The sequence below is a fragment of the Bombus vosnesenskii genome, unplaced genomic scaffold, assembly GCF_011952255.1.
Source record: "Bombus vosnesenskii isolate JDL3184/JDL3185 unplaced genomic scaffold, Bvos_JDL3184-5_v1.1 scf7180000013352, whole genome shotgun sequence".
NCBI classification, from domain to species: domain Eukaryota; kingdom Metazoa; phylum Arthropoda; class Insecta; order Hymenoptera; family Apidae; genus Bombus; species Bombus vosnesenskii.
In genome coordinates this window covers 3415406-3442140 of record NW_022882988.1, presented here as the reverse complement: position 1 = coordinate 3442140, position 26735 = coordinate 3415406, and the positions used below count along the sequence as shown (strand labels likewise).

At 40.5% G+C, this 26735-nt stretch overlaps 6 protein-coding genes across 9 annotated transcripts; 2 read left to right on the top strand and 4 right to left on the bottom strand.

Annotated features, from left to right (window-relative positions):
* Nucleotides 1-64: 64 nt before the first annotated feature.
* Nucleotides 65-1052, top strand: LOC117236826. The gene is made up of 4 exons (XM_033500127.1): nt 65-157; nt 231-365; nt 496-673; nt 751-1052. Exons 1-4 carry the CDS (start codon nt 76-78, stop codon nt 1016-1018), a joined length of 663 nt encoding a protein of 220 aa, XP_033356018.1. The 5' UTR covers nt 65-75; the 3' UTR covers nt 1019-1052.
* Nucleotides 1053-1154: 102 nt separating this feature from the next.
* LOC117236823 (probable U3 small nucleolar RNA-associated protein 11) lies at nt 1155-2199 on the bottom strand. Its single transcript, XM_033500125.1, has 2 exons — nt 2091-2199; nt 1155-1980 (listed from the first exon to the last, which is right to left on the bottom strand). Exon 2 carries the CDS (start codon nt 1970-1972, stop codon nt 1211-1213), a length of 762 nt encoding a protein of 253 aa, XP_033356016.1. The 5' UTR covers nt 1973-1980; nt 2091-2199; the 3' UTR covers nt 1155-1210.
* Nucleotides 2200-2449: 250 nt separating this feature from the next.
* Nucleotides 2450-4700, bottom strand: LOC117236821. 2 transcript variants are annotated; one of them, XM_033500122.1, is made up of 4 exons: nt 4568-4700; nt 4255-4495; nt 3011-4138; nt 2450-2946 (listed from the first exon to the last, which is right to left on the bottom strand). In XM_033500122.1, exons 1-4 carry the CDS (start codon nt 4580-4582, stop codon nt 2534-2536), a joined length of 1797 nt encoding a protein of 598 aa, XP_033356013.1. In that variant the 5' UTR covers nt 4583-4700; the 3' UTR covers nt 2450-2533. The 2 variants fall into 2 exon arrangements, with proteins under 2 accessions (XP_033356013.1, XP_033356014.1); XM_033500123.1 differs by having other exon boundaries at nt 3011-4132.
* Nucleotides 4701-4830: 130 nt separating this feature from the next.
* LOC117236822 (putative tRNA (cytidine(32)/guanosine(34)-2'-O)-methyltransferase) lies at nt 4831-6638 on the bottom strand. The gene is made up of 5 exons (XM_033500124.1): nt 6207-6638; nt 6064-6133; nt 5777-5976; nt 5313-5707; nt 4831-5243 (listed from the first exon to the last, which is right to left on the bottom strand). Exons 1-5 carry the CDS (start codon nt 6325-6327, stop codon nt 4920-4922), a joined length of 1110 nt encoding a protein of 369 aa, XP_033356015.1. The 5' UTR covers nt 6328-6638; the 3' UTR covers nt 4831-4919.
* Nucleotides 6639-10861: 4223 nt separating this feature from the next.
* Nucleotides 10862-23375, top strand: LOC117236955 (battenin). 3 transcript variants are annotated; one of them, XM_033500427.1, is made up of 9 exons: nt 10862-11751; nt 14524-14916; nt 15033-16237; nt 18309-18466; nt 19145-19303; nt 20430-20766; nt 21024-21173; nt 21298-21438; nt 21590-23375. In XM_033500427.1, the coding sequence occupies exons 3-9, from the start codon at nt 16043-16045 to the stop codon at nt 21728-21730; spliced, it is 1281 nt and encodes a 426-aa protein (XP_033356318.1). In that variant the 5' UTR covers nt 10862-11751; nt 14524-14916; nt 15033-16042; the 3' UTR covers nt 21731-23375. The 3 variants fall into 3 exon arrangements, with proteins under 3 accessions (XP_033356318.1, XP_033356317.1, XP_033356319.1); XM_033500426.1 differs by having other exon boundaries at nt 15002-16237; XM_033500428.1 differs by lacking the exon at nt 10862-11751 and adding an exon at nt 14377-14397 and having other exon boundaries at nt 15002-16237.
* Nucleotides 22135-26703, bottom strand: LOC117236954 (actin-like protein 6B). Its single transcript, XM_033500425.1, has 6 exons — nt 26535-26703; nt 26250-26444; nt 25429-25866; nt 24447-24787; nt 24258-24353; nt 22135-24128 (listed from the first exon to the last, which is right to left on the bottom strand). Exons 1-6 carry the CDS (start codon nt 26701-26703, stop codon nt 23964-23966), a joined length of 1404 nt encoding a protein of 467 aa, XP_033356316.1. The 3' UTR covers nt 22135-23963.
* Between the last annotated feature and the right edge of the window lie 32 nt (nt 26704-26735).

Here is a 26735-nt window from a genome sequence, read left to right as displayed (position 1 = left end):
GTCCATGTAACAGAGGTAAAAGAGGCAGTGCTGTAAATGTACCACAGTGAAAAAGTCCATTGAAAGGTACTAAGTATGAATTCCAAAGTATGTGGCGTCCTGATTTCATTTTGGTTACGTTTAATTTTTTATTGGACGGTTGGTGCTACGGAAGGAAGTCAGTTTTTTATTTATTCTCTGTTTCTGTTATAAAAGTTAAGTTTCACATTTTTAAATAAAATGTTTATTAGGAATCCCCGTATCTAAAGGGTTCTTGGCTTATAGAACTGTTCAGACGTTTCAGACATATTGTACCTGTAATACATCTTATTCTTGCTCCTGCTGTCAAAGTGTTTTTATTTTATACGCCAAAGCTGAAAAAAAGCGTAAGTTTTTAGTATAATTAATTATTTTTTTATTGATCGTTTTCGAATCTTCTTATTTCATTGACGGGTTTCGATCACTTTGGAATCAATGGCTCAACTATCTCTTCAAAATTCTCTTTATCTCGTGCAGTTTGCGTTAATCTTACTTATCAAAGAAATGGGCTAAATATTGATATGGCGTTGAACTCCGATACATTAAGAAGTAGAACAATCACAAACTATAAGCCATTAAAGTTCTGCGCTAATATACCAGGATGTTACTTTTCATCTGCATGTGTAAATATATTGGAACTCAATAAATTTCCCAGGTAAAACACACTTGAATGTAATACTTAAAGATGTCATATAATTCTCATTAAATTTTTTTCTTATATTTGACTCAAAGATCAATCACTGCTTGCCTTCGACTGGATATCTTCTCTAAGAAACGACTATGGCAATTAAATTACGACTGCGTTAGCATATCGATGGAGTTGCCTACAATACCAGGTAACGGAACGACGTCGACGACAATGAACGCAGGAATGACATCGGCAATGAGCACTCAAACGACGACGATGAGAACGGTGGAAACTGAAGAAACTACATCAACGGATGTAGAAATAATAACAGTACCAGGATGTACACCAACAACAGTCGTGGATATTGATTAACTAAATATTATAAGAAATATGACAATATTCTGTAGATTACTCCAAATACTTAATTAATAACTGGCTTAGATATAAAGTTTTTGTGAAGAAATGATAAATTATACCGTAGATGTAGTTAATTAAAAACTTTAAAAAATAGATTGTTTTATTGTTTATTAAAAATACGCCTTATACGCCTACACATAATAGAAGTTATCGTTTTCTTTCAAATTTCCATTTGTAAACGGGAGCAGCATCCTTTGTTCCTACGCTTATTAGTTTTGGTTTAGTAATTTTTTTATCTTTTAGTGCTCTTTGCATTTCTAATTTTTGTTGTATAATAGTCAATTCCCTTTCTCTCTCTATCCTCTTTTGTAATTCTTTGTAAGCATTGTGTTTATCAGTTTCAATTCTTCTCAAGCTTGCCTCATCTATGTCTGGTAATTTCATATCTTTTAATTTACTTAATTTTGGTCTGTTTGTGCGTCTGGATATCAATGCTGGGTGTGTATCCAGTTTCTTAGCAAGATCAAAGTTTTTGACTTCCTCCAAATCGTCTACAAAAAAGGTATGTTTATTCTTGGTTTCATTTGCAGCATCTATCATATGCAGTTGACTCTGAAGCTTGTTTATTTTCTTTGCTTCTATGTTTCTCTTGTGAGCAATGTATCTAATATCTTGCGTCTCCATTAGCTGTATTTGTTCCGGTGTATGATTTTTACGTTTTTTTTTTTCTTTATGAACACCTCCGGTAATTTTGGAATTGATCATATGGAAATAAAATTCATCTGGGTTTTTGTTTAGGGCACGTCTACGCAAAAGTTTTAAAGTTTGTTGTTTTTCTTGATAATTTCTGGCTCTGGCAATATAATCTTTCTTTTTCTCCAAAAGACCCAAGTGCTTGCGAGTCTCTGGTTGATGTCTCTCGCGATGAGTCTTCTGTGTGGCTTTTGCTGCTTTCTTCCATGAAGACATTGTTAAAACTAAAAGGATTAGAAAGAATATTTTTGATAAATCAAAACGAAAAATACTTAAGCAAATCTATACGTAAGAGTTTAATGGTAATACTGTTTTAAACAAAGGTGTAACATACCCAGACACAATACACGATTAAATTAACAAGAAATTTTTCTTTAAAAGGAAATTATAATGTTGTCGTACAGTGGCTGTCGTAACACTAAGAAACATAACCTCAAACATCAATCGATCGATACGATACCAGTTGCAGCAGCGCCATAGGAGCTAACGAATTCGAATCACACCAGGAGCATACTTAAATGACACCTTATTTATTAAAAAGCAGGCAAACTTTACGATACTTACGATACTTTAAACTTCAAAATAGAAAAATAATCTACGATACAAATGAAATAAATACAGTACGCATAAAATGTTACAATTACTTTAATTGAAATACTAAGTGCGTTAATTTAATAAACGAATATACACCAATACAATAACACAAAAATATATTTCAATAAAAAAATTTTTTTTTATAGAAAATGATATCGCTGGAATTCCAATTATTATCGACTATCAATCGGTTTGCGTAGATTGGTGGGCTCTATCGGGAAGAGGTAGAACTGTGTTTCCAACCGATAACGATCCCTGATGGAAAACCTGAGTTTCCGACGACACTCCTCTCTGAGATGTAAGTTGTCGATTGTTTCGCATTCTCGCAATCGGTTCTCGCCCTTTAATTTTATACCATCCGCGGTGTCGTTTCGCAACGGGACTGCACAATTCATTCTGAGGGACAGTGAATTCCGTTGACGGTTGCGGTGGAGGTGCATTTTCGATATCATCTCTCGGTCGTTTTCCTGATTTTTGTAAAAAGGAAGATGCGAAATTTGATAAGGAACTCGAGGCCTCTGAAGTGGAGGGTATCGGTGCAACGCTTTCTCTTGGAAGAACTTGTTCTTTTTCGACATCCTTGTAGGAACCGATTGCTAAAAATTAATTCAATTTATTTTCTTTAAAAATACGACTTTTAAAAAAGACAAGTATACATACCCAAATTTTTCATGACATTTCTCACTGCGTTGGCGACCGCGGATAAAATTCCACCGGAGTTACTGTTATCCGTATTACTACTCGAAGTACTTGAATCTTTATTATCAGGACTGCTTAATTCATTTGACGAGGAGTAATAATTATGAGTAGAAGCGGCATAAGAACCAACAGAACTCACCGAGCTACTGCAACCAGCGGAACTGTTGCTGTTGGTTGAAAGATTTGTATTAGAAGCGATACGTTCCAGTTTCTTTAAACTAGACTCTATCAAATCAGATGTCGTCATTTTAGAACTGCTTTCCATGACTACCATCATCACTATCCGCGAGGAATCAGCTGGCTGTTGATCGTTTTTCACATTCACTCTTTCCGGACTACGATATTCTTTTTGTATATTCTTCGCATTGTCCTCGTAAATCTTGATCTGCGATTTCTCCAGAGACTCTTTCATCTCGGACAACGTGTTGCACGTTTCATAGTAGTCTTCGTTCTCCGTTACATCCATTACAACCATCGGGCTAGCTTCTGAAGGAATCTCATACTGGTCCGAAAATCGAACTTTCTTTAGAGAATCTGATCGTTTCTCTCCTTGATGCGTTTCCAGAGCTTGAGAATCTGGTAACACTTCATCCTCGACATTCGTTAATTCCATATCTTCCATGCAATTATTGTCCGTATAACGTTCACTTGTGTTACTATTATCTTTGCTCTTCATGATTCCTAGATTTTTCGATTTACCTCGGGGAAATTCTTTATTTTCCTGGTTCAATGGCAAAGAATAGAAGAGGGTTTCCTCGTGAATGGTGGCAGACGGGCAACTCATGTAATTGCTCGAATTGTCGGATTTCAAACTGCTTTTCAATGCGGAATTAGTTTTTGGTGTTTTCAAGGAGAAATTCGGAGCACTCGGTGTTTTAAAATCTAAACTCGTTTTTTGGCCGATGACCATAGGCGTACTTGTGTATCTATAAAGTTCAGGAGGAGAGGTCAATGAACCGAAGTTGCTACTGTCTTCGCACGATGCTTTTTCTTCTGAAGCCAAAGGTGGTGTATTCAGTACGGATTTTTGTTCTTTGGACACCAATGAATATCGATGTTGTGATTTCCACCATTTGCAATTGCCTCTATCTATAGAAAACAATATAAAAGATGAATTTTAATTATCAGCAGAATTAAGTGTGTAGTAACCATATTCGCATATGAATTTCCTTATGAAAAATAAAAACAAGTACAGTGATAATTACCAAACGATTCCAAATCTTTAATCTGTTTGAAAATCTCACCACACAAATAACAATACAGAGGCAAGTGCGTGATTGCTATGTGACACAGAAGAACCTTATCCTCGAGGGATTTGAACGAAAATTTCTCGTTCATACAGAATGGACAGTTCGGTTGCCGTTTCTTGTGTTTTTTCTCTTCATGCTGTTCCCGGCATGATGCGCAGCAGAATAATTTCTTGCATACGTAACAAGTTCGGTTTGTCTACTCAATGTAAAAATTTTATGATGAATAGTAATTGTACAGGTTTAGCTCGAAAAATCTTTGAATAAATACCTCAACTGGAGCCATAGTTAGACGAGGTCAACGCAAACTGAGACGATGTAATGTTTACTACCTTATTATAGTCAACACAATACGAAGTATACATGTATAAAAACAATTCTTTCTGGTACTTGACATTTAAGCAACATAGTGAATAATTAATTGACCGGATATAGAAGAAAATAATTAAAGGAGGAATAAAAATTTAGTAATGAATAAAATACCACCTTTAAATATTTTTTTGGATTAAGGATATGGGATAAAAACAATTCCTACGGAATCAATGATATATTTACAGAATGTTACAACATGTTTAAAAAAAGTAATTTATCAAATTAAAAAATATAAAATAACACGCAAATTTTTACGTCGTATTATCTTTATTATCAGATTCATTAGATAATTGGGCAGACATTAATTGGTCAAGACCCAATATATCTTCGTTGTTATCATCGTTTTTACTGTCTTGCAGCTTGGTCACCTTATTTTCATTTGTCTCCTTATTTTTCTGCTTCGCTTGCTTTTTAAAGTCTGCAATGGTCATGGAATTTAGATTATCTACTACTACATTAACATCGAATCTTCTAAAATCGGTATCTCTGTCCTCCAATAGAGACAATGCTTCTTCGTATGGTGGTGCAATCGGTGCTTGTACTGGCTCATGATATGTGTATTCTTTCCCTTCAAACTGAAACAAAGGAACATAGATAGTACAAAATATAATTCAACGTGAACGTGATAAATAAGAAAAGCTTACATCCAGTGGATAACACGTATCAGAATCGGGTTGACTAAGATCACCACATACAACGAATGGAACAATGACTCTGTTAACTCCTGTAAGCTCATTAAAATCACACGGCTCATGAGTCAAGAGAGGATTCAGCATATGAGGTTCGTAACCTTCGGGTGGTGAATAATCTTTACAGACTACAAATGCTTCAATGCTAGAATTGCGAGAACTGCTAGGCTTTGTACAATAAACATAGGGGAAAAATATCTTTAACTGAGCATATAGTAACGTCACATCCTTAGCTCTAAATATTTTTGCTACAAACGTGCCTCCTTTCCTTAGTATATGAGTAGTAATGTTTAGAGCTGCTAGTAATAATTGAGATTGGATATAAATGTCCATATCGTGTAAACCTGTAACTGTTAATAATTACTCTGTAAGCATTATTATAATTTATCAGTGAAAATAATACTTTAATTTAAATTTACCATCTGGTGCTCCATCGCAGACTACCAAATCAGCCTGTTCATTGTCAAAATGAGAAATAATTTGCTTCGCGGTGTTAATGTTGGTAATGTCTCCTTGAATTTGAATCACCCCTTCTATTGGTGCCATCGCTTGTAAATCAACCGCAACTATTTTTGGAGGCGTTGCATTTCCTGTTTCCAAAGCTTTTTTGTAATTCTCGCTATTCGTGAAAATATATAATCAAGATTTAGGTATCTTGCAAAAGTTGATTTCTTCTTAGAATTTTAGCAAATCGATTGCAACATACTTTAATCTTCGTGATAAAACCTGACTCCAGCTACCAGGTGCAGCACACAGATCCACAGCTTTGTTAACCCCTTTTTTCAGCCATAAACAAAAGATTGTATTTTATTTGTGCAGTGTTGGAGTCATTTATTTTTGTATACGTACCATCTAAAATATGACACTCGTTATCTATTTGAAGCAATTTGAAAGCGCTCCTTGCTCTCCATCCTTCTTCTTTCGCTCGTCGATAATAAATATCTCGTTTATCTTTCGATGTTTTTCCCATAGTTAAACAATGTGGAATGCAATGTTTATTGTTCACTGTCGTTTCACGTTTTGGTTACTTTCAGATTTTGGGTTCCTCACGCTGACAAACATAAAGATTCTTACAGAAACTGTATTTCTGAGTTCTAGCATTAATCTGTTGGTAACACTAAGAAAATAACCGCCAAGTTCAATATTTGTTCAGTCAGCGTTCATTACTGTACAAATACGACTAATATTTTATAATTCTTAAATTATAGGGGACGATGCTTACGTATCGGACTACGACCAAGAGATAAATTTTTAAATAAAAGCAACTACTTTGCGTTTGTTTTTAACCCCTTAACCTACAACTATGGGCATAGCCCGTAGTAGATGATCGGACCAAACGTAACTATTGCGGGCATAGCCCGTAGTACGATGATCGGGTCAAATATAATATATAATATAATATATAATAGCTTGTTTACGTTTTCGGCTCAAAATTCTCGAATGTAAATCGTAGGTTAAGGGATTAAACATTCTTGTTTTTATATCATTAAATGTGTCATTCAAGAAAAATATTTGCACAAATATCGAGGAGTTTTCATCAAGCGTAACACTGATAGATGAAGTAATTAAAACGGAACAATATATTTTCGCATCGAAGGCCAGTAGATCTTTTGTAGAATATCTTTTTTATCTGCCAGTTTATCGGGACCAAATGCGGATACGGGTTTTCCAATTAAAGTACAAAAAATACCCACGGTGAAGAAAATCATTGTAGTTTCCAGATGCAACGATGATGCATTGTAGAGAATATTCGAAAATTGCACGTTTGTTATGTCTTCCTGGACGTTTTATATAAACATCGTATACCTTCCCGACGATTATTTCATTAATTTTCTAGCTCAGGAATTCCCGTTTCGATAATAAAAACGATAGAAATAATCGTCTTTTATAATCGTATCTTTTATCTTTTATTTATGAATCAATATTACCGCGAACTATTAACAGCAACACTTAGTTCATCTTTCACGAACATCAACAACGGTTTCACATTTGTCCAAAGTTTCGTTTAAACAGTAATCGCAAAAAGATTCATCCCCTTTGCTCTCTACTATTACACAATCACACATTATGATTGCATTGAAAGATTAACGACGTTTATTCTATTCTCCCGCGAAACGGACGAGAGTTTCGTGTTTGTCTGAAACACGAGTTTGAGTAAAATCGTTCTTACATAATTTCATCATGTTTGCACGCTTCCTATGGAACGTAAACGATCCTGTTTCAATTCCTTGCGTACGCATCGGGTATGTATAGACCTATGAAATGTTGTATTTTGTTGATTTACGTTGCGAAGACTATTTTCCGCAGATGGCCTTTTCGAACTCTTGTCGCCGACGCAATCGCGATTACATGTTTCTATACGTTAACCACTGAACCGATTGTTTGTTTTTCGTTACTGGTATTTCTATCGCGTAAGCGAAAAATCTACTCAGTAAGTGAAAAATATATGCACATGCCGAAGAAAAACAATCGCGCAAGAGTGATCGATTCAATCGCGAATCGTTACCATGCACGATCGTCTAAATAAACGTTCTTTGGCCCGATAAAATGTCGATACGAGGCAGATAAGATTGTGACGGTAGCGTGCAGTCAGGGCTTTCTGTATAATGCACGAACATCCTTGCAATAGAGGAAACGCGGTTTCTAACCAGACTACGGTCTATGAATTTCAAACGAGATGTGGTGTTTCTGTTTCGTTAGCTACTTCTCATATATTGTCCATCCGATGCAATCGTGACGTAACATCGATATGATGTGTATATTTAATAACAAAATATATCTAATCACGTGGATGCGTGTTTTCCAGCGAACCTCTTTATTATCGGGTTTCGAATACGTTTGGTATTTAGCGCACCCGATAACTTGAAAACTACTTGGCGACAGAAATGTAAATAAATGTAATCGTACAATCGGATTATTTTTATCAATCTCCGTTATCACGTTCATAATCTTTGTCGCTGTTAGTGAACCAACGTTAAAGCTATTTAATTATTACGAAATAGCGATACTTAGACAGCCGCGCAGTAGGGATTATCCTAGGAACGCGTGAAATTTGTCTGCGTTTTCGATTCAAATAAAAGAAAGACAAGAAGAGAACGAACAGCATAGCAAGATTTATCGATTTATTCAACAACGAACGTATCAATCGACTCTTTAAAATACACACTACGTATTACGCTCATGGATCGAACTACAGTACGTCATAGCTGGCCTGATAACGTTCGAAGGGTTATTGAGGCGCCATGCCAAAGATAGTTGCTTCTTCGTGCGAACAATAGTCGCTTCTCTCGTGGGACAGATACGTCTTACGCGTTCGTATGTCCCTCGAATCGCATCAACGAGCGTTCGTCGTTCCTCGTTTAGTCGGAGAGTTTGTTGTTCGCGGGCGTTGCATAACGCTTGGCGGAGGGCAAACATCATACAAGCACGTGCGTTCTGGTCGACGCGGCGTTTCGGGCCCTCGAATCAAATACACACGTTCCATTGTTACGGTGGAGACTGTTTCGTCGCGAACCTTCGTTCGAACAATGTTCGCCGAATCGATTACGATCGTTTCGCGCTTGTAATTGAAATTCTAAAATGACCCAGTTGTTATTTTTGGCGTGCGAGATTGTGCGGCGCGCTTGCCCTCCCATCTTCTGATAATACCCGTTCTCGTGCTGTCGTTGGTTTCTTCAAAAGATATTGGCTTAATACATTTCATCAAGCGTGACCTTAATCGAGCGGCTTTGCAACGAGCGCCTTCCCGTGTTGGGACAGTTCGCGTGGCACCGAACCAACGCTGAAAGAATTCATTCCAGCATCGCGAGCGATGCAATCTGCTTGCAGCTTCGTGCGGCCTCGTCCTACGTCTAAAGATACAATGGCGTCATAGAAAATTCATTCCGCCCGCGTTAGAGTTTATCGATCCTCGTTCTAAAGACAGGATCGTGGCTCGTGTCATTCCTTCATAAAAACGAACAAGAACGAGCTAATGTCACTGTCGCGCGCACGCGTTCCGCCAACAGATGAACGAATCGCGGTTCCTGATTCGTTCGGTAGCCAACGAAGGGAAGTACCAAAGAAGCGTGAAATGTACGAAATATTGTTATGCGCGATGCAGAGAAGGTCTTTGGACAACCCTGACACTGTTTTCTCTAGGAAGCACACCGCTCTGAATTAATATCGTTTGACATTGCTTGACCAATAAAGCCGAACTATAGGAAACGTAATTACGACGACCTTCCGAGATGACCGGGGAACCTCGATGACCGATCTTGCCACTCGCTGGTGAGTTCAACCGGTAATGAATTGCCAGTCAACAATGTCGTTTGTCAAGCTGCCACATAATCGCTCATCGCACGTGAATTACGTTGTCCGCTATCAAGTTGAACGTTAATCAATCGTTAATCAGGTTGATAAGCGTTTGCATGCGAATCGCGCGTCTGGATCAGGATAGATAATATTGTAATCGGTTCCGTTAACGGTTCACCAGCAAAGGACACGCTACGGCGACAATGACGACAACGACGACGACGATGAATAGTTACGATACAATCGCACACCGTGTCCGAGACTTGACCTTCGCTTAGCGTGGAAAACCTCTACATAGGAAAATAAATTGCACGTGTTCGTCACGAAAGTGACACACTAATTGAGCGCCGTGCACCGTGAAACGGAATTAAGAAAGATTGCCTGTATCGTTTGAGCAGTTTCCTGCGCGCAACACTGGCGTCCGACAGAACCGCGAAAATCTCACGAAGTTTCTATCCCGAGACGAATTTCAGCTCAAGGCCGGCATGTCTAACCTAACACGGGCTCTCATGAAAACAACCGTGAACCAATCTCGTGGCCGAAACCTGCTTATCGATCGACCACGTTTTTCTATTTGGATCGTTCTTTAACGTTTCTCTTGACTATGCACGGGCCCCATTCTGTCTCGGGCAATGTAACATATTTCGTAATACCAGTCGAACATACGTATTACGAAATCGAACGGTCATTTCTGGTCTTCATTATCGACGTGGTCATTAGACGTTAATGGTACGCTGATACGACCAAATTGATAGGACGTCAATTACGGCGGGAAAAAAATCAGATACGCGCAACAGGGTGTAATCGGTGTAGGCACGGCGAGTTTATTTTCAGCGAGTGATACAATGCATATAGAGCCGAGGAATTGAAACGTTGTGGCAAACAATAAAATTCGATTGAAAAGCCATCACGGAGAATGGCGCTTAATTCGTGCTATTCGATCTATAGACGACTGGTACGTTTGCAACTAGGATGAGAAATCGTGCAACGCTGACAACGATTCCCTGTCTACTCTTGGCAAGATACGGGTAATATATCGGTTAAGGGACAGAAAAGAGAAGAGCGAGGTGGAAAAGGAAGGGAAAGGTAGGCGATCGGGAAAAGCGTTAGACCAAAGAAGAATCGGCTGGCTTGACGGTCGTGAGCCGACTGCCTGGTTCGTTCCGGCTTGGTGGAACGCTTCGCGGACAGAGTGCGCGAGCGGAATGCTTATTGCCGATCGGTCGAGCCGAGCCGAACCGAGCTCGAAGAGCGGTCGGGCCTGCGTCGCCGCCGTATAACTCGGTGATTTCGCCTGGAGCTTATTTATTTCGAACCTGAAACTTGCCGCGGCAACCACGTGCTACGATTGCAGCTGCGAGTCAAGTAAGTCGGAGACTGTCTTCTATTGCGACAACGCTTTTCTGTTCGATCGCGGTAGCATCAATCGAACGAACATTAAGCAACGTTCGTTAAGAGGAAACAGAGCAAAGAGAAAAGAAAATAAATATAAAAAAGGAAATAGAGAGCGCGACTGGGGGAAAGGAAAAAGGACGGTGCGAGTCGTCGCGAACGTCAAACGAAGAAAAAAAGAAGCAAAGTGGAGAAAGAAGGAAAGAGAAAGGCGCAGAGATACGCTGTGCATTGTATGAGCGTCGGTGTTTGGGAAACGTGCTCGAATCCTTTTTTACAGAATCAGTGCGCTTCGTCGGTACATCGAACTTCTTCTAGAAGCTGCGATACGATAGCCGCGGACGCTTTCGCGCCGAACTTATCGATCTTTCCTTTAGCACAGTTTAAGGGCAGTCTGTTTCGGTGTTGTGCGTGACGATCGTTTAATTTCGGAAGAAGGAGAAGAAGAAGAAGAAGAGGACGAAGGCGAAGAAAAAGAAAAAGAAGAAGAAACACGAACCGAAGGTCTCGTTTGTATTATACCGAATCTTTGACCCGAACAACACATACTCTGTGATATACTTCGTCGGAATCTTTACTACTCTGTGATTTGTGATTTGTGATAACGATATTTATTATTTTTACGAGGACTTTTAGATTTATTTCAGCTCCAATTCCTGTAATATATTTCAAAGGTTACCGCATTTAATCGAGTACTAACGGTGATTAGGTGAGTGTTACCATTTTCTTCTTTTTCCGTTTCTTTCAGAGAAAACGAATTGTTCGTATCGGCAACTGATTTCTCCAAGCGTCTCTCGATATATCGTTCTTTTTACGCTCATTTATGTTTCATGCTCGATGTTCGCACACCCTGAGCGTTATCTCAGCTGTCCAAGAAATCGTAGCCTGACAGCGGTTCGCATCGCGCTCCAACCTCTCGTTATCGTGGCTTCGTTTCTCTTCTCGTACGCGATCGTTCAATGTTTACACCGGTGACATGCGTTCAGGGAACGCGTCGTTGAAACGTACATCGTGAATTGAACGGGTGTTGGTCTCGTGGTCCCTTTATCGTTTACCTTGCGAAAAGTTGGAACGCATTTGAACGATTAACGTGACTCATCAACTGTTACGCAAAATTTGCAATTTTTCAAAATTTCGATATACGCTACAAGCCCGTTTATCGAAAGGAAATTTTAGTTAACGTGCGATTAACTAAAAAGTACTAGATAGTAAGCAAAATTGGCGAATTTGTACTATACTTATATATTTGTACTATATTACCAGTTATGCGAATTATTTGTCGTCCAGATGAGTTCAGATACAAATGGAGTTCCACCGTACTCGTACACAGTTCATTGCATCGACCGTTGATCTTTACAGTTTCGAGTCGCAGAAATAACTAGAACCAGCTGTTGCTTCATTTCTCTTCGACATCTCTAGTTTCTGCAAGATTCTGTAACAATTTCACCGTAATATACGTGAAAAGTTTAGTTCTTCGTTCGGTTCCAAAATTTCGTCTCGGCGAAACGATTAATGAGTCATGCATCGAGTTGGCCAGCTGTAGCGCTGCCTTTCACGGAGACTCATTCACCGACGAAAAAGGAAGAAAGACAGAGAAGAGCGAAGGAGTAATAGAAAAAGACCCGTTGACGACGTTGATTGCGTGAAAAAAGTAGCATGACCGCGAAACGACTCGAACTCGGCTATCGTGGAAACAGATCGCGTGGCCGGCCAACTTTCCGACAATAGTCGTGTGTGTCTGTCAGGGGCTATTATTTCGAGCTGCCGAAGACTCGAGAGAGAACCTAGAAACGCTGTCGAGGAAAACGATCTTCTTGCCGCTAGCTGTATGAAACAGGGCCGCGAGATAAGCTAAGCGAGCGGAGTCGAACGTACTTATGTACATTAAGGTCTGCTGATGAAAAATGATAATCTTAATCCATTAAGTAACACGTTAAAGATCAACCGAGCAATGATTTCTAAACGATCAATTTTTTTTAAACGTAAAATCTAGATAACGATAATAGCATTGACAAGAATATTTAACGAGTCTTTAGAATTTTATTTCACAGATACGATGTTATCTAAAAATAGAATTCGATGGTGTAAATTCATTGAGAGAAATTTCAAACAAAACATCGCTTTAGCGTAATATTACCCCTTAATGGACTGATATAAGATCGTGGAACCGAGCTTCGTTGCTGTCGTGAAATTGTAACGACATCGTATAATTCGTCGGCATCGGACACATTCACAATCGCGATGAAATACCGTCACGTCGCTCGATTTATTTTCGACCCGATCCTTTTCCGTCCTTAACGGATTTCTTAAGCGCGAAGGAAATACGAAAGAATCGCTGCTAATTTATATCATTTCTCTTAACCCAAACTTCTTCCTACAACGGCGGAAACCTTCGTTTATCGAAACGACAATAAAATTAGAACGTAAGATCACGCTGGATCGCGATTAAGTAGCCATCTCGTCGTTCTTGTATCATAGAAGAAGAAACAACGCGAAGGAGGAGCACTTCTATTGTCCAAGATAAAAGACGCGGTAATACACACAAGTTTGTTGTTTGCATCGTTCCGAAATTGGTTTTGTAAATTGGTTCGATTGTCGGTAAAAACAGCAATAAGATTGGGGTCGATCGATGGTACGGCACGTGCGATCCATTGCGTTCCTTTTCGTGAGGAACGAGAAGCATCGTCTCGAGGTCGATGCTTCGACCGAAATAATCCTTCGAGCTGGAACGCGGGAAACGAGAGACACGTCTCCAGTTTAGTCTGTTCCTAGAACTAGAAAACGCTGGCAAGGACGTCGTTTTAATGTAATTAAGACACGTTTTGCGGTGTGCCTATTTACCGCGGAATAAAACCACTCACACAGCCACCTCCTCTCCTCTCTCTCTCTCTCTCTCTTCCGTTCCATTTATGAAAATCAAAGTTAGAACGCAATTCTTTTTCCTGCATTTTTTGTGGGAATAATTGCTACTGATTACGTCTAAATCGTTCGTGATTTTCCAAAGCGAAATGATACGAATAAAACGAGGCGGAAAGAAGAGAACTTAAGTGGTTCGTTTGGAACGAAGTTTAGTTATTTGTACTTTGGCGAACGATCGAGTATACGCGATTTGCGGATCGACATGAAAATCAGTACTCGTTGAGACCAGACTCGCGGTGCAATAATTCGAGTCCGCAAAGCCAGCTGCCGACGCACGTGCGGCTATCAATTTGTTTCTCGTGGCCAACAGCCTGACCTCGTATTTTTCTTTATTGCTTTCTATAACTTTTTTCTTTTTTTTTCTTTTGACAATTAAAATAGAACACAAACATCGATCGCGTATGTAACGCATAACGTGTAGAATCCTCATTGACAGGTAGCCAATCTGCAATTTTAATCGACACCGTCGCGCGTCGACTTTCCTGTTTTAACAGTTCCCCCGTTGAAGTCAGCCACCGTGGGGGCGTCCGATTTCATAAGAAAATATCGATCTTGTCCACAGGAACGACACATCGTGAAGACCTACGCCGACCAGAGAGCCATCGGAAATTTAATCGGTCTTTGGATCAGCGACAAGAAAGGAAAGAGAAAGATAAGGAGCGCTGGAGCAGAAGAAACTGTTTTGAACGTGTTTCAAAGATTACACGGCACGTTTTACGAAACGAAGTGATTAACGATAAACAGCTTAGGTTTCGATAAGGCTGGCATACATCGTACAGCCAGTAAGGGAACGTCGAACATTCGACTCATTTTCGTCCGGAAACTCGTGCGAGAAAGCGAGGATCAGCTCGGATCGAACGCGTCGGTTGCTGAGAAGAAAGCGAGAAAGAAGTTTCTCGAAGCTTGGTTACCGCTGTCGCTGGTGTTGAGTGCTGACTCTACCGCAACATAGAAGGTAGGGGTTTCTCGGTAAAAACGAACCTGATCGGTTTTGTGCATCGTTCCTCCAGCAGGAAGCTCTACCTAGCGTGTTCGCGTAGGTCACGGTTTTACATGCCCGTCGTTTTATAGCTTACGAACAACTCGTTCAACTGCACGGTGAGCCAAATCGTCGAAAATAAATCAGGAAACGGCCAGGGCACCGTAAATAGCTTGCCGATATTCTCGACCAATTTCGTCGAGGCACGCGTCAATCGAAGGATTTTACATTCGCTGGCGTGGAACCTTGAGCGATCGATCCGTAGATCCTGGGACCTTGATTTTGAACTTCGACGGAGAAGAATATACAAGCCAAACGTTGCTTCGAGCAAAAAGAAGCTTAGAAAAAGTTTCTACGTAACCGTCGATAAAAAGCACAGAGAGAAATCATCGGCCCTCTCCTTTCTCTCGATAAAATATACAAGTAACAAGTATACAACGGAGAGTCGCGGAATTTCGATCGAACGAAATAATAGATTTATCAGTACGTTTGTTTTCATTGGGAATCGAGTTAGATTCGAAACGGCAGAAGTTCGTACGATACGATACTCCTGGTGAGTAGTGGCGGAAAGAAAATACAGCGACTAAAGGAGAGAGAAGTTTCTCGAAGCTTGGTTTACCGCGCGCTGACTGTGCTCTAAACTCGCTCGAAAAGGAGAAACACGAGCGGGCAAGGAATACGACGGAGAAGGTCTTACAGGAAAGAAAGAAGCCGATGGGTGTGCGCCGTCTCTGAGAACGAGGAAGACAGAAACGGAATCGTTGCTGCCGTAACCTGGGACAGATTTAAAAGGCCCACGTGCTCCACTTAGGCCCCCCCCTCGTTCCGATAGAAACTACAGTGCAAACTTTCAAGGCGAAGAGGAAGCTAGAACAGGATCCACAGGGGACGAAAGAAAACGGAGGAAAAGCCTGGGGATAAGGAACAGGATTAACTACGATCGAAGTTGAACGAAAGGAAAGAAAAGTCGACCGCTGGAAAGAAGGGACGAGCGCGGGTCGAACAAAGACGGAGAAGTAAATTGGTTACAAAGGAGTGGAATATAAAAGATAGAAAGATAGAGAGGAAAGAAAGGCACGAGTATATACCATTGCAGTTGAAGATGGCAAAGGGCAAACCGTTAACGGTCTCGGAGCGGCGGGCGAACGACGTGTTCGACGAAGAATCGATAGCTGTACGATCGCGATGGCGAAATTTCGCCGCCTTCTGGATACTCGGACTCTGCAACAATTACGGATACGTGGTGATGCTTAGCGCCGCGCACGATATACTTGAGAGCAAATTCGGCACGACGATGGTGAGTGGTAATTTTTTTTTCATTGATCCATTAGCGAACATATATTTGATCGAAGTCAGAGAAGGGTTGCCAGGGGTGGGAAAAAAAGAGAAGATTCGTTACGTTCCGCTTTCTTCCAATTTTCTTAGATCCTTGTATTTTTTGCATTTCCTTCGATTCGAGAGAATAAAAAAGAGGAAGAAAATAAGAAAATACAATGAAACTCGGAGACCTTCGTTTTCGGCAATGGAACGAATCATGAATCATCTTCAACGTGACTTCTTCACGTATTAATTTCTGATTGTCCGTGTCTGTCCCTTAAAACTCGAATCCCTTCGCCTTAAGAGTCGATCGGTTAAATACGCGTAAATCCATCGGTCGGTTCGCGTGTTCATCGACCGTCCCGAACCGCTCGATTGGCATTCGGTCGATTGCGAAACAACGTGTAACCAGTGACGCGTTTTGGAGGATGGTCTGGAAGCTTCCCAAGATTTTCATATTTACCTATAACGATAAACTAGAACAGATAAAGTCTAAAAAACAATTGCGACATATAGATAGCGACGTGATAAAGCAACGCGTTCACTTGGAATCGGCAAACTCGTTCGAGCGAAACGAGCGAACGATCGAGCGTGCAGAGTAGTAGTGTACACTACTCGTGTGACGCCTGGCCTGCATAAGACTCGATGAATCACCGGCGTCATTCGGCCGTATTACAGCACAGCGATTACACAGGTCTTTGTATCGATTGGATTCCTGTTGTCACTCGATGATGCTCCGATTGCCAGAAGAGTAGGCGGGCTAATGGAAAATTTCGCGAAAAGAAAAGAAGAAAAACGGACTTGCACTCGGCATGTGGCATCGATCGACGGCAAACTGCCGGATACAAAATGTTATTGTTATTGGATGAAAGTTTCGCGGCCCCTCCCTTTCTAATATGTAGTCATTGAGTCGGGTTTAAAGCGTTGCAACATCATTGGTCGGTGTCTTGACTGTACATCCACGAAACTATATGCTGTTTTTAATACGGTCGATATTTCGTCTCCAAACGAATTACGACCACATTGTGACGTTGATTTCTTTCTACCTCGACGATTTGCCAAATAAAATATCGGCTTTTCGTAGGCGCCAACTGATCCATCGATGTTAATGAGAACGCGTTTTTCTACGTTTGTTTAAGCGCGAATCCTTTTTACGCTTTTTTAGCTTACTGTTTTCTTTTTCGTTATTGCCTTCAAGTTATTGAACGCGGTAACGTAGCAGTTTTGATTAGCCGGAATCGTAAATGACGTTTCACGATCAAGGAAAAATATCTTGATATTTGGAGACGATTTCAAAAGCTTCTGTAAACGATGCACACGATCTGCATAGGTAATCCGTGTAATCAGTAACAACGGCGGAGTGTCGTTCGACTGAAATATTACTAAGCGGACTATGAAAGTTTTACGATTTAATGATTACTCCGCGTTTCGCACTATGGTATCTCGCCACAGCGAGTCTGTTCGTCACGAGGATTAATAGCCTCGTTTAGACAACGTTCCTCGTGATCCACGATCTCGATGCGAACGAAACGAAGACGGTTATTAATAAGGAATAATAGAAACAGGAGGTGACGGTAGAGGAGGAGAGAGGGAGACAAGTCGTTGGAGCAGCAAGCAATTAATCTGAATTACGTGTTCGAGACCGAACAGATTCTTGTACGCGAGGAATTTCATTATGTCATCGACAAATCTATGCGTGCGTTTCGCATCGTGTTATGGAGTTGCTTACGCCTTCCCCTCTAAGCTCGTGGTTCTTCCTTCCGACTACGATTCCAGCATGCTTCGAACGCGAATTAACTTACGTAACAATCGCGGAGATTAATATTCCACTCGTTCAAGGTGGTAATGTTCGTGAAATAAAGATACCGGTATCCGATAACTTCCGCGGCGATGTACAACCAACGAACCGAATTATGAGAAAATAATAGACAAAGCTGATTCTTTTGGTTTACGTAAAATGTAACATCTCTCGTGTCTGTTCGCGAATGGTATACTAATCTAGTTTATTTCTTTTTTCTCCTTCCTTTTGGTTTCGTTTCGTCTATACGAAGGAACCTGTCACGGAATTCACGAATGGCACCGTGACGACCACCAACACCACCGGGATTCGATCCTGCAACACATTGTCCACTGGCGCTATATTGCTAGCGGATATATTACCATCGTTAGCGGTGAAGACGATCACGCCGTTCCTGCCTTTTTACGTACAGTGAGTATCCGTCTATTTCTATTTTTCCTTCTAATTATGTAGCTATCGTTCCATTTAATCGTAACTTGCGCGTAAACGTAACACCACGCTACACTTTTGCGTAGAATGCTAAGAGCATTACGACGATAGGAAACAAAAGTCGCGATACGATAACGAAATGTCAGGAAGCGAGCCTTTAACTTTTAGAATATTTCACGCGATAACAGCAGCAGCAGTTACTCGGATGACACACAAGCGAAATCAAAACATTAGTCAGCTTTCGCGATTCTGCGATATGTTTGACGTAGACCAACGACTGACCCCGCGATGTCTAACTCGGTTATCTTATCGATGATTTTCTTTGGATCGTTTCGATGATATTGTTGTGCTATATACGTACGTATATGTATATGCATAAATTATTCGAGAAAATAAAAGTAAAAACAGGACGATGACACGGTGATCGTTGATTTTGTTCAGCTCGACTCGTGGAACGTGAATCGTATTATCGAGCATGTGGAAACGAATTTCCTTTAGATAAGGCAGCTTAGTAAGAAGCGATCAACGTCATATGCTTCTCGCTAAATACACGCGGTTTCTCGTGGGACGGATCATCCCGGAGTCGTGTCCCTCCGCGGGCACGTCGCTCCTTTCCCCGCAAAAGAAACGCTAATCGATTAATCGAATCGTTAATTACAGTGCTCGACTGGCTACCTGTGTGTTATTTTCCGCTGCAGGATTCCTTATGGTGTCGTTGAGCACTACTGAATGGCTCGCCATTCTGGGCGTCGTTGTAACGTCACTCTCTTCCGGTTTGGGAGAAGTTACTCTGCTGAGTTACAGTCACCAATACCCCAAGTAAGTGCCATCGTTTCTATTCTTTCGTACTTTACTGTTCTGTATTGTCGGTATTATTTTTTTTTTTATTCTTCTCTAACAACAATGACGATCGTTTCTTTTTTCTGAAGTAATTTTCCACCCGCCTGTTCCATCGAAGGCTATCACGTACAGGCGAGCTTTAAGCATAGTGTCTCCTTTATTTTTCCGTACGAACGTAATAATATACATAACTACTAGAGATTATCGGTAAATAGCTACAATCCTTTTTTGTAAATCGAACGCATCGTATTTTTTTTTCTTTTATCCATTATATATAGCGTTCTTTTATGCAACGAAAGCGATAATAATTTATTATCTGTGTAGAAAGATGTAGAAGAAAATAAAGTATAGAGACAAAAGGTACGGATAAAAAAGTAAAACGATAAAGAGAAAAAGAAATACGATGCAAAGCCTGTTGATGCAAATTTCGAGGTATTGGCGAATAAAACCGCGGTATTGACATTTAGACAGTTGTGCAAAGAAAAGTAGAGATAAGATAACGGCAGTCGACAGGTTGGCCTTCCATGTTTAAAAGTATAGAACAATAACATAAATTGCTGTTCTAGTACCGATACGAAAATAAGATTTAAAAAAAGCACCGGAAAGCATAATATAGAAGTACAGTACGAAATTCTGAAAAAAAAACTCGTTGCGAACACGAGGTACGTTTGTAATTATGTGCAACAACTGCTAATTACAATGCTATTGTTTCTGTCCATTTCTCTACTTATCTACGTATAATATATTTCTGTTTCTTTGCCATTCTTTCTTCACTAACGACTAACCTTGGTGTCGTTAAAGTTCACCGAAAGGAATGCGATCGCGACTAACACGAGATAACACGTGTCCATAAAACGTGCGTTTCGAACGTGTCGGTTAATGTGATCGTCCGCGAAAATTTTACTGCGAACCATCGTCTTCCCAATATCACGCCGATATTTCAATATCTCCGTCTTTCTTCTATTTCATATATTTTTTGCCTTTTCCGTAATTGTGAATATTATCACCGTTAGATATTACTTCTTTTTTATAGCTGTATGTCGAATCATCCCGAACTTAACCTTTGCCATTGACCGATAATTGACAGCGATTCGTTATTTCGCAGACAAGTAATAGCGACATGGTCTTCCGGTACTGGAGGCGCCGGAATAATTGGCGCGCTATCTTATGCCTCCCTCACCATGTGGTTGAGTAACGAAGACACATTGTTAGTTATGTTAATCGTACCGATTATACAAGGAATCACTTTCTGGTTGGTTCTGGTTCACCCGCCGCAGTCCAGTATCCCGATCACTAAGAACGGTATCGACAGTCAAGAACACATCATTGAGATCCCTAGGAAGAGCTTTAAAGAAAAGATCAATCTGGTACCGGGATTGATGAAGTATATGATCCCGCTTGGGCTCGTGTACCTCTTCGAATATTTCATTAACCAAGGATTGGTAATGCTTTTTCGTTACATGAGCATTTGTAGAATCCTGTTTGCCTCCTCCTTTATCTTTCCTTCTCTCGCTCTTGTTATATACATACATTATATTTCTTTTTGTCTTTCGTTACGCATAATTTACGTTATAAGATTACCGAGTCTTGTTGCTAGCTTCTACCTCCTAAATATAGATACAATTACCGCCGGTCGTATGTATAGAAGTACAACATAGATCAGGTGTTTTAACGAACACGTGTAACGCTAATTTTTCAGTACGAGCTGATCGAATTCGATGACATTTGGTTGACGCACGCCGAACAATATCGCTGGCTCCAGGTGGATTATCAGATAGGAGTGTTTATCTCAAGATCGTCCGTCAATCTCATCACGATTAACAAAATCTGGATCATGGCTCTGTTACAGGTAACAGAACCGATTAAACTTCGTTTACTCGTGTTACGCACGTTCGAACGGCAACGTACAAGCTGTTGATTTTATCGCAGGTCGTGGTCGAATACGATTTACGATAACCCCGTATTTGTTTCAGTTTATCAACGTCATAATTCTGCTGTTCGAGACGCTGTTCTACTATTTGCCCAGTATTTGGATTGTGTTCGCGTTCGTTTTGTGGGAGGGCCTTCTTGGTGGTGGAGCATACGTGAATACGTTTTATCGAATGTCTACCGAGGTAACGTAACTTTACTTTGACAGCTTACCATTGTCAATGGTCAATTTATACGAACCTGTTATCTTTGTTCGCGTTAAAAATAGTCTCTAATTGTATTTCACCGAATACCATCAAAGAATGCAATGTCGTATTTTTTTCTGTCATTTCACAGATTCCAAGAGCGGATCGTAAAATTTCCTTGGGAATTGCTACGATGGCCGATTCCATTGGAATCGCGTTGGCAGGATGGTTGTCTATGCCGGTTCACAATGCTATTTGTAGACTGCCACAACCGTCTCGAGTGGGAAGCTAGGAGACAAACATAAGATAGTATTTAACAACGGTCATGCGAATATAAGCAGGATCGTGACGCCGTGATACATACGTTATTTATTACCGAATCTTCTTCGACACGCCATCATGGCTTCGATAATGTTGATAACTGAGGTAACGTGGTTCGTACATCATTCCGGTTTCTAGCCATTATTATGCTACCGTTAATTATTGTAGCAAAACGCGATTAGTATCGCCATGATCAAGCTTGATACCTCGTTCGTATTAACTTCGAAAACATAGAATTTATTCGATGCTGCTCGTCGATTGAACTTCCATCGAACTGGAATCATGGACGATGCTTAAAAATTGGACTACGATTCGACAGAAACCGATGTTCCTAAATGAAAAAAGAAAAAACAAGAAATTTAACTCGCTAGATTGTAAGTTCGATCGTTCTCAGATTTATTTGGTACAAATATTTAAAGGATTAGGAACAGAATTGTTTTACGATTAGTTTGATTTCGTTTCGCAGCGCGTTTCTTCTTCCTTAACAGAGAAGAAGAGCAAAAAGCAGCGAATCGCGCAACAGGAAAACCAGAAATTGAATATAGACGAGGAAATCTCGTCTCGATTTATCATACGCGTCAACAGCATTCGACCCCTGTTGTCGAATATCGCAGCGCTACGCTTTTGTAAACGCGACCTAAAATTTTCTGATTATGGGCTACGCGTTTCATCATGCGTTCTTAGCTAGTAGGTTTATACGTCGTTTAACATTTGGTCGAAACAAGAACGACCACCAGTATTCGTAGTTAGCGTAACACATCGATTTTTGCCACGCGTTATAGGCGCATTCGATGAACGAGACAGCGTTCGATTTACAATATTTTTATTGTTTATGCACGACTTGTGTCCATATGTTAAACACCTTTTCAAAAATATTGCTGACAAGATTATCTCGGTTTATTTCGCTAAAATGATAACGAATTTCGTATTTCGCTTGACCACGTCACAATATATCATAACACGGGTTGTGCGTTGTGTTTATAAAAATTATTTCCTTTTTTTTGCAAAGATAAAGTCGTCCAATCGATTTTTAATCATGGCAGAAATTTCAAACATTCCTCGTCAAAAGGATATTTGTTGAAACACGAGAGAGTGTTAATTAGAAGTATTATAATATCAAGTCGCAGAGTAAATACGGTAGGACCGGAAATTTCGACGAACGATTCTTCGTCTCCGTTACGAGAAAGGTCCTTTCCATTCTTCTAGCAAAATAATTCGCCTTTTCCTAAATACATATTGTATATGTGATATATCGATAATACTGTTTCCTACATTTATTTTGAGATATAAATATATATAGTATATATATATATATATATATATTTATATACGAAATATTATATTGTTTATTACGCCGTAATATATATATATATATTATATTTATCGTTGTAAAATTGGAACTGCTTGTGACGCGTTCTAAAATGAATGTTCTGCGGTTCGCGGTTCTCCTAATTTTATTTTATCGTATTTTATTTCTTTTTTTTTCTTTTTAGTATAAGGAAAATAAATAAGAGAAAGAACGATTACGACAGCGAAGCGTGGAAAACAAATGAAATCGAAACATTGTTCAAATATGTAACTTGTTGTGAATATGTTCGAAATAAACGATAAAAATTCTTTTTCGAAAACAGTGCTTCCTCTTTCCTCCATATTCATTATCCCTAGAAATCATCGATTCTTCAATTATGATATGTAAACCAATCTGTGCTCGTGAATTACAAACGAAAGATTGTTCGAGCAATTAGGAACTGTATTTTTTTCTTTTAGAAGCGTACCGCATACAGTTGTCTAACGTCTAACTTACGCTGTAACTTACGCGTGTAATCGAAGCGAAAGAATTCGTCGCTTCAACTGCGAAGAGCGTTTTAACTATCATCGAAAGAAGATTTTGCTTCAGCGAGTTCCACAAGGATTGCACCTTTTACTCCGATCAGTTTTACTTCAATAGGCTAGGCAAATACACTAAGTTCTCCTTGCTGTTGAAATTTTGTCTAAAGCTCTATACGCGTCTGTCGCAAACCCGTTTGATATTAGTCGCTCGTATTGTCTTACGTTGGCCCTTACGCTCTGAAGGATTATAGAAAACTTAAAAATAGCAACAAACTGTCCCCTCGACGACATACAAAATAGATACGTACAACATTGTCGGACGATTTGCAAAAATAATTACAAAGAATAATTTTGATTGATGCTTGAGCTTTTGATCACGCGCATCGCTCGAGAATCAGTTTACCCGATTCTTCGTACTCTTGTCGCGACAGCCACATTTGTTGGAAAGATCCAAGGGAGCTGAGAATAGATCCTCCGATCCAGGCACCGTAACGACGCTCGCTCGAGCTGTTCGCGCTAATTATTTTCAGTCTCATACTCTGCAATAACCGGACGAGTCAACGTTATTCTGATTTCGATAAAAGGAACATAATTCTTCCATTAAAATTATATATAAATTAGAATTATTTTCTATTAAAAGATCTCAACGCAATGACAGAGATACTTACTGGAGGAGTTTTGCTGGCTAAATCTCGATTCAGTCTTTCGCTAAAACCTTGCAGGCAGGAATTACCACCGGTGACCACCACGCTTCCGTACAAACTCTAAGAACAGAAATGCTCCATTTTAACACGTATGGAATCATCGATTTCTCCCTAAAGCTATCGCGTGATTTATGAAAATAGTGGGAAGCTTACAGGTCTGATATCCATATCGCACATGCCCACGCTGGTCGTGACGAGTGGACCAACTCCAAGAATGCTGGCGCCAACGCCCTTCACGTTGCTGGGATCGAACAAGGCTTCCGGAATCATCAGTCTGACGGAGCCGAAATCGTCGTTGTACCCGGTTGGGAACTCGTAGTGTTTCATTGGCAAAGTATTGGCCACATCCTCGTCGTAAGGGCTGTCGGACACTTGCAAACAATTCATTTGGAAGTCTTGCAACAGCTCTCGGACCATATAGCTCATCCAGGAAGACGTTGGCTGAGGTCCAGCCCTTTTGGTCCAACGTGGTGTATCTCTTTCGCGAACTACATCTGTATAATATTTTATTACATTAGATTGTCGTTGTTGTGCGACGTAGTAATACGATTAATCCGGGACATAGAATAGCAATTGCGAATGAAACAAGAGGATTCGACTTAGGCAGAGCGTTTCGAGTGGTACGTATAATGTCAAGCGTCGAAAAGCTCCTCTAGACGGACGTAAGTTACATTCGGAAGTGCGAAATATTAGAGGATAAAAGGTTTTGATGAAGGAGGTCGATGGGAATAATGTTCAACTCTAAACATTCTTTAAGGCTGATAAGTGTTCGCTAAATCTGGACAGCACGTGCGGTAAAGGCGCACGGACGCTGAATGAATGCATTCAACGCATTACGACTCAAGTGCTCTGCACACAGCGCGCGTTCATCGTTGAAAATGCGCGTTCAAAGGATTTAACTCCCTTTCGTGCCTTATAATAGACGTCGTTCTACGATGTACTAAGGCATTGCTTTTTATAGCGCGTTAATATCTGCCTAGCGAGCGAGTGTCAATTGAAGTCAATATTTAATCATTCCATCAATACCGTCCACGTCGATCGAATTACGCTATTATTGTTGCTTTTCTTTATCCGTCGACGACGATTCGTCGCTGTGAAAGCGCGACGATTTCGTTGAAAATTTCAGCCAACTTGCCTTTGCTCGCTACCAGACAAGCAGGCGTCAACTCGATTTCCTTTTCTTCGAAGAACTGTCTGCATTGCATCGTGATGAAATCACCGCCTAGCGGGCTTTTTACGATTCCCTGGGTGATAACGTAACCGTCGTGCACCGGAACCGCACTCGTGTGAGTTGCACCGCTGTCTACGACCATGGCCGTCGATCTGCCATTCGCATACGCGGCCAAAACCGCGTTTTTGCAGATGTACATCGCCGGAACGCTGAATTTCTCGAACATCAGCTCTAGCAATTTCTCCCGTTTCAATCTGGTGTTCCAGGGACATTCGGTCATCAAGATCGGATGATGCTCCGGAAGAGCATGAAGACGTTGTTTATACGTGTACTCTGTTAGACGCTCGAACATCTCCCAATCTTCGATCATGCCGTCTTTCATTAAGCTAACCATCTCCATATCTAGAAAAAGATATATCGTAGGTAATACATACAATACGATCTCTTTACAATTCATGATTTTCTATACTGTAAATTAAAGTCTACTTTCCGCGCTTCGATTTAAGGTTTTTCCTTTTCGTCTTTTGTCGACTAAGCTACAAACTGCTTGTGTCAAACACTAATCAAATACAGTTTGTCGTACGTTTCGTAGCGTAAAGATGATACAGGTGAAACGTATTAACGATACGAGACCGCGTCGAATTCTATTTCAGAGAAGTATGTGCTAGACATCGTTCTACGTTTTAATGGAATTTACGATCAGGAAAATGGTCACATAGCGAGAACTGGACAGCGAAACGTAATCGTGTTTCCTCTGATAGGATTACGCTGTGAAACGATCGTACCCTTCTTTCGCACTTGAATGGCCGTGACATCGATGTTGTAGTGCTTCCTGACGTTTTGACTGCCGTCCGGCGAGTCGATCGTGTCCTCCCATACACCGAGGGTGGTCGGAATTTCAGCCTTCGGTGTATCCTCACCGCCATAACCCACGCGAAGGCTCTGGTGTCCAACGTCGAAAATTATAGCACCGACCTCGTCTACGGGAAAAATCCAAACGCTTTACGGAATTCTCAGCTAGACCACGTTTCGTTTTTTTCCGGAAATATTGCGGACCGCGTATCACATACCTCCGCCGTAGACACCACCGCTCATAGTATCTGGAGAGGACAGGAACGTCGGCGCATGCCCAGCAACCCTGTTCGACCTCACCGGTCCATGCACCCCTTCTTCCTTCCTCGTACTCGTATATCGAGGATTCTGCGACCCTCCGCCGTTTCCACATTGCTCCTTTTGCATATTCGAATCTACGATCGGGAGGAGGACGAAAC

What these genes read in the sequence shown, in the direction of transcription:
- LOC117236955 (XM_033500427.1), top strand. Translation starts at nt 16,043, where the DNA reads ATGGCAAAGGGCAAACCGTTAACGGTCTCGGAGCGGCGGGCGAACGAC. An exon ending in GGATCATGGCTCTGTTACAG is followed by an intron (nt 21,174 to 21,297) that starts GTAACAGAACCG and finishes TATTTGTTTCAG; the next exon opens with TTTATCAACGTCATAATTCT. An exon ending in TTTATCGAATGTCTACCGAG is followed by an intron (nt 21,439 to 21,589) that starts GTAACGTAACTT and finishes GTCATTTCACAG; the next exon opens with ATTCCAAGAGCGGATCGTAA.
- LOC117236823 (XM_033500125.1), bottom strand. Translation starts at nt 1,972, where the DNA reads ATGTCTTCATGGAAGAAAGCAGCAAAAGCCACACAGAAGACTCATCGC.
- LOC117236954 (XM_033500425.1), bottom strand. Translation starts at nt 26,703, where the DNA reads ATGCAAAAGGAGCAATGTGGAAACGGCGGAGGGTCGCAGAATCCTCGA. An exon ending in CGGTGGTGTCTACGGCGGAG is followed by an intron (nt 26,445 to 26,534) that starts GTATGTGATACG and finishes TTTTTCCCGTAG; the next exon opens with ACGAGGTCGGTGCTATAATT. An exon ending in CATTCAAGTGCGAAAGAAGG is followed by an intron (nt 25,867 to 26,249) that starts GTACGATCGTTT and finishes ATCTTTTTCTAG; the next exon opens with ATATGGAGATGGTTAGCTTA.
- LOC117236821 (XM_033500122.1), bottom strand. An exon ending in TAAAGATTTGGAATCGTTTG is followed by an intron (nt 4,139 to 4,254) that starts GTAATTATCACT and finishes TGTTTTCTATAG; the next exon opens with ATAGAGGCAATTGCAAATGG. An exon ending in AAATGTCATGAAAAATTTGG is followed by an intron (nt 2,947 to 3,010) that starts GTATGTATACTT and finishes ATTAATTTTTAG; the next exon opens with CAATCGGTTCCTACAAGGAT.
- LOC117236826 (XM_033500127.1), top strand. Translation starts at nt 76, where the DNA reads ATGAATTCCAAAGTATGTGGCGTCCTGATTTCATTTTGGTTACGTTTA. An exon ending in CGCCAAAGCTGAAAAAAAGC is followed by an intron (nt 366 to 495) that starts GTAAGTTTTTAG and finishes TATCTCGTGCAG; the next exon opens with TTTGCGTTAATCTTACTTAT. An exon ending in GAACTCAATAAATTTCCCAG is followed by an intron (nt 674 to 750) that starts GTAAAACACACT and finishes TTTGACTCAAAG; the next exon opens with ATCAATCACTGCTTGCCTTC.
- LOC117236822 (XM_033500124.1), bottom strand. Translation starts at nt 6,327, where the DNA reads ATGGGAAAAACATCGAAAGATAAACGAGATATTTATTATCGACGAGCG. An exon ending in CGAGTGTCATATTTTAGATG is followed by an intron (nt 6,134 to 6,206) that starts GTACGTATACAA and finishes GGCTGAAAAAAG; the next exon opens with GGGTTAACAAAGCTGTGGAT. An exon ending in CTGCGATGGAGCACCAGATG is followed by an intron (nt 5,708 to 5,776) that starts GTAAATTTAAAT and finishes AATTATTAACAG; the next exon opens with TTACAGGTTTACACGATATG.